The sequence below is a fragment of the Geospiza fortis genome, unplaced genomic scaffold, assembly GCF_000277835.1.
Source record: "Geospiza fortis unplaced genomic scaffold, GeoFor_1.0 scaffold13, whole genome shotgun sequence".
NCBI classification, from domain to species: Eukaryota; Metazoa; Chordata; class Aves; order Passeriformes; family Thraupidae; genus Geospiza; species Geospiza fortis.
Genome location: NW_005054384.1, coordinates 2702222 through 2708221, shown reverse-complemented (window position 1 = coordinate 2708221; position 6000 = coordinate 2702222). Strand labels below are relative to the sequence as shown.

General features: G+C 39.5%; 1 protein-coding gene across 1 annotated transcript in view; it reads right to left on the bottom strand.

The window, feature by feature from the left end:
* The window catches only part of PIK3C2G (phosphatidylinositol-4-phosphate 3-kinase catalytic subunit type 2 gamma), a 191272-nt gene that overhangs the window by 34131 nt on the left and 151141 nt on the right, over positions 1-6000 (bottom strand). The window contains exon 28 of the mRNA XM_014308778.2: positions 4806-4914. Within this exon, the coding sequence (XP_014164253.1) occupies positions 4806-4914 (109 nt within the window). The remainder of the gene's footprint in view (positions 1-4805; positions 4915-6000) is intronic.

The window sequence follows — 6000 nt, the reverse complement described above, 5'->3', positions numbered from 1 at the left end:
TGCCCTTGGTGCAGCTGTTATAACTTCAGGAAAGGACAGGGGAAGAGAGAAGACTTTGAAACCTCCCCATTTTGGCTCTGCTGGAGGCCCTGCCACAAGAACAGAGGAGTGGTGGAGTTCAAGGGACCCACACACCCTGGGAGCACTTTGTTCCCCCTCTTTATGTACCCCCATACAGGCATGCGGGAGCCTTTTCCTCATCTCTGCAAATCCCAAGGAGCAGAAGTGAATAAAACAGAAATGAAATATGGGAAGCTCTTATCAAATTGATTACTTTTACAGTGTAACACATCATTCACCCTAGAACAATGCTGTGGGCCTGGTTTTTACTGTGTGCTTGAAAATGAGTGAACATAATTTACAATCATTCCCATTTACATCCTCTTTAAAGTCCTTTTACAAAGCCTATAAGTCACTTTGAAGCTGTTTATAGAACCTATCCACAGCTGAAACACCATCACTATTTGCTTACTTGCCTGCACAAGGCTTATCTTCACCTCCAAAGTCCTCTGTTAATTTGGATACTTAGAAAATCTTATAGACTCAAACTCTAAAAGAGGTTTTTTTTTCTACTGACTAACCTACTGTGCACCTGCCCTTACTATTGTGTTTGACACTGGGGCCAAAACCAGACTCAATTAATGCAGCCTTACCTTGATTTTGTGTCCCCAGGCAGTGCACAACCTTCCTATGATACAGCCATAAAAGGAGGAGCCACCAGGGCAGCCCTAATTTATGGGATGAGATTTGGGCAGCAGTCACCATCCAGCCCATCCCTCAGCTGGAATTGAGTGAAACAGAAAAATACAACAATGGTCAGCAGCTGTCTTTTGTCACAGACTTGCTTTATGCTTTGAGAACACATTTTTGTCCTCTTCCATGTTATACCAATACTCAGTTCAGTATTTCTTGGTGCTTCACCTCTTATTGATAATATAACTGGGTTGTTTTACCATTTAATGGGGCAAAAACTCAAAGATTCTGAAGATAGCTGAGAATTTTGCCGTGCAGATCTAAAAATTTCAGGTATTTCAGTGCATGCAGATGCTGAGTCAGTCAGCAGTGGTGCAGCTGGCCCAAAACTAAACATTATTTTGCTGTGATCAGAAATACTGACACTGGTTTGGGACAAGTAAAATGAAATTTAAAAATATAAAATAAAAAGGTGCCAAAACCTGTTTTTCATCCTGTCCTAACTGACTCAGTTTGACAATGAAGGTTCATCAACTTCTGCATGTTACTGATTGATGCAATGAATACAGCTTGTTCATGAACGCAGTCTGCTGAGGGAGTTATTTATAACAGGGATAACCTGAATCTAAAAAAGGACTCCTATTCTAGGCAATTCTTCAATAGAAGTAACTAAGTGAGGTTTATGATTAAAGTAAACCACAGACTTAAAAAAATGCCTTGAATAGGGATGGACATGAGGACATTTAAGATTTAAACTGGTCCAAGAACAAATATTCCAACAATCTGCATTTACTGGATCTAGCACTAAAATTCAGAGATAGAGGAAGAAAAAGTTTCTGTTCATTAAAGAAGGGTTTGAAGAAACATTTAATTCCATTTGAGCTCCAGTGCAAATAAGAAGGCAGCTGTTTTCCACCTCTCCTCCTTCATTCCAACCATTTAGCAGAAAAGGTCAGTGACATTCTGACTTACTCTCAATTATAATAAAATTTTCATAATCAGAACTTAGTGTGGACTAAAAAGCTTGCACTTAAGGCATGACTGAGGAAGGAATTTCGATGTAATCTGATTCTTTCTTCATTTCCAGGATTTATAATTACTTTATTGGTAGAACCAAGCATGTGTTCAGTCCTGTGTGGACTGGACTAAATTCTTCAGAGCAGAAAATGGTGCCTAGTCATTTAGGCTAATGTGTTTACAGAGATTACAAGTGTTACAAGGGTATTTTATAATGAAATAAAAGCTCTTTTCCCTATCTCAGATAATACTGCAGCCCACTCTACAGCTACAATAAATTACATCTACAATTCAGCATAAAGAAATTACTGTAGCAAGAAAGTAAAAGGAATACTATTCTACAGGCAACTGATCTTCCTAGATTTCTTCACAAATTTATGAGTTAATTATTTATTCCTACATAGTTTTACTATTTCATAGGGATGACAGTTTGATAATGCTTGAAAACTGACAACTCAATGGTTTCAGCCAGGCTCCTCAACATTTTGAGAAAAAGGACAAATTTGACTGCAAAGTTGTCATAGGCATGGAAAGGGACAAAATAATTGTATTTATTTTTACCAAGAAAGCCTCCTAGCTTGGAGGCTCAGGCTAAAGCGAAGATAACACCATGATATTTTTAAAAGAGTCATACCAAAGTGAAAAGTAAAAGAAAAGGGAGTACAAAGGAAATTACCTACCAACTGCTCTCCTTGTTCTAAGTGGGTCAGAACACGTCAGTATTTTCTAAATTTCTCCCACCTCCCAGCAGGAGAAGCATATTGAGGTAAAAATAACCATTCAATGTTTATGGAGTATCAATAACTCGAAAGGTTATCATCCAGAATTGCAGGTTAGCTGCATGGGGGTAAGCAAGATGATTTCCCACATGCAGCAGCACTTTAGGATGGGAACAATCTGCTCATTCCTCTGCTCCTTATCCCTTGCCCTCCAAGTCCAGCACAGCCCTCACAGGTACAAAATTGCTTTCTTCTCCTCGTGGTTCAGCCCTCCAGGCTGTACCAGCCTGGAAAATTCCTCACTCTCAACAGTTCCTAAAGGTTTCATTTCAGAAGCAGAATCAATACATGGTGATAGTCATAAATAGATATATAAATAAATCTTATTCTTGATTAATATAATGCATTACTAAGCAGCTTTGTGCTTGTGGTGCATGTTTTTCTCAGGAAACCTCGTGTTAATTAATGCCATCACTGAGTGAGGTGCTCAGATAAGCTACAGCACAGCTTCCTAAAAAAGTTTCAAGCTCTGGATCTAACCAAGTAAAACATTTACTTTTAAGCAATGCAGCCAAGTTTTTCATAATGGCACACTTCAGATGGTGACATTGACTTCCCAAAAAGCTTTTCCCTAAAACCAGTCTTATTTTGTGGTTCAGAACCACAGCAGTGCCTGTCCCTGAGCACATCTGCCCAGAGTTACCTCGAACCCCTCAGCCATGGTTGTGCTCCAGGGCTGTGTGCTGCAGACCCACAAAGGGAGCAGGAGGGACACTGGGAAGGACACTGGGGTTTTCTGAGGAGGAGGCCAGGCAGCCTGCTCTGCCTGAGCACCACCCCTTGGAGCAGGAGGCACAGCAGAGCTCCTGTGCACCACTGGGAAATGTTTTTATGACTGTCCCAGGGCTTTCAGCAGCCTGATTTTTCAGCTGTAGATTAGGCTCCTGCACAGCAGTGCTTGGCCCAAATTGAAAATCCCTGTACCTCCCAGCAGTCCAGAGCACAGCAGAAGACACTGATCTCTTCATTTCTAGGTCACAGGCTCAGATCAGCTTTTCCTCAGCTGTGACTGAGGGCACTGATGTGAAATAAACCCATGGCCCTAATGTGGGGGTCAGAAAGGAACCACAGAATCCTCAGACTTGGGTGAGACCTCTGGAGATCATCCAGGCCAACCCTGCTGCCACAGCAGGGTCACCCAGAGCAGGTGACACAGGAATGTGTCCAGGTCGGTTGGGAATATCTCCAGGGACAGAAACTCCATGACCTCCTGGGCAGCTGCTCCAGGGCTCTGCCACCCTCAGTGTAAAGAAGTCCTTCCTCGCGCTGAGGCGAAACTTGTGTTTTACTTGCACAACAATCTACCCAAACATGAGCAGATTGTTTGGCAGTGTCAGTCAAAGGAGCCAAGCACCCAAGTCAGCTGTTCTTACCAAATTACGTGTAACTCAGTGAGTCAAAAAGATTTTTATGCTCTTTGGAAATCTCAATTTCAACTCAGGGCTCAGAATCTATATTCACATTAATAAGTAAACTTCTGCTTGTTTTGCATATGGACAATTTCCTCTTTAATCTCCATTACAAAGTCACAGTTGGGAAAGTTATATAGTTAGGCAGCAAGGTTTTTTTTCCCCTCCTGCAAGATGTTTGAGATTTTGGAGATCAAACATCCTGTCATACCCTCTTTTGGCTGTCCCTGCTATGAAACCCAAGCAGTTTGTGCTGTGGCCCTGAGGTGCACAATGCTTTGTGCTGGCCCAGACAATGAAAAGTCAATGTTTGTTACCATTTTGGCTCTCCATTTTTAAGCAGGAGGAGAACCACAAGCCTCAGAAAACAGTAATGAATAAAAAATGAGAAAACACCAGTTTTAATGGACTCAATGCATCATTCTGATGTTATTGAAACATTCTGGGTTAGTTCTTATGTTTGGAAAACTTTCTTCTACCTGTTAAATACATTTTGAAAAGGGTATTTCTGGGCTGGAAGAATGGAACTTTTCATTTAACAACTGTCAAAATCAGACTTTTCAATATTTCAAAGCTTACTTCTTTTTTTAGACGTTACATTTCTCAGAACCTACTCCTTACTGTCAAAAATTCAGTGAATCACTACTTTTCAATGGCAGCAAAGGAAGCAAAGTTTTTTTTCTGAAAAATGCCCTGCCAGGTCTAATAAACTATTTCTCAGTCCTACTTGTCTTTGTCTTAAGTTTTGATGAATGCTGCAATGGCTCCATCCCAAAATGCATCATTAGAAGATGTGTCACTTATACATTTTTTTTTCCCAAAACAGGCAATGGAAAATTTCCTGAATCTTTTGGTAAAATGCTACTAGAAATCATGTGCAAATATAAGAAACACTGGAAATGCTCACATTAGCCAGTTTCCTGGAGCCACTTAATAGCTGCTTCAGATAGAGGTTCAAATCCTTCACTCTCTTGTGTTCAGGATCCGTAAAAGGTAAATGCCATGAGTGGGGAAACCTGCAAAAGAAGAATATTTATGAGCAGAACTCTGGCACTATATTTGCTGAAAATATTTCCAGCTGTACTTAACAGAAGAAAGCCAAGATTTCCTAAGAGGTTTTGCAGGTAAGGGAAGAAATGCTTTCAGGGTCACATTACAGTGATTCACTTTCTTCTAATAATTTGCTGCTAAATTGTCTCATACTGAAGCACTTTTTCTCTCTAAATAATTAATTTAAAAGTAAGTAAATAAATAAACAAATCCTACAATACACTTTGCATTTTATGGTCTCTAAATAGATCTGAATAACTGACCCTTTATGATCCCAAGAAAACACTGCCTTTTTGCACAACAGATCTCTGATCTGAGCCCAGAGTTGACATATCCTTACCACAGAACATTGAGCACCAAAGCCTTACAGCAACAATGTGACATTTGATGAATATATCATTGCTTGCATTTTTTACCTCAGCTATTTAGAGTGTAGATAAGGTTTTCAGAGTAGGCCCCTGATGCCATATCTAATTTCAGGTACTAGCATAATAAAAATAATCTATGAAAACAAACGATCATCACACTAGCAAAATCAATCCCAGCGAAAAACAATAACAATAAAAATAGCAAAAGTAATGTTCTTGCTGAATTTTTATTAAGATGAATTTAATTCTGGTTTAGTAAATAAATTACACATGCATAGAATGGCCTTGTATCAATTTTCAAATACTTTGGTCATTGAAAATGTCAAAACCTCCCATTTTTTTACTTGAATCATCTCTGCATTTTAGAGACAATGCATATTGAATCAGTCAAAAGGTTAGAGTTTTAACAACACACATAATCAATTTGTATTAACCTTGCCCTGACAAAGGGTATTTATCTCCCAGGCTGAAGGAGCATTAGAAAAGCTATCTGTATTAAATTGCAGATAATGGGTTTGGTGATAGGGATTGCTAATAGCAGGATTCATAATTAACATTATGCTTTATGTCCTCTAATGTATGAGACAGAGAAAGGTAGAAGTTTTCACCTGGTTGTATTTCATATCCCACCAACACCACTGTAAACAGTCAAATGTGTCTTGTTTACAAACCTCTTTCTTTCCT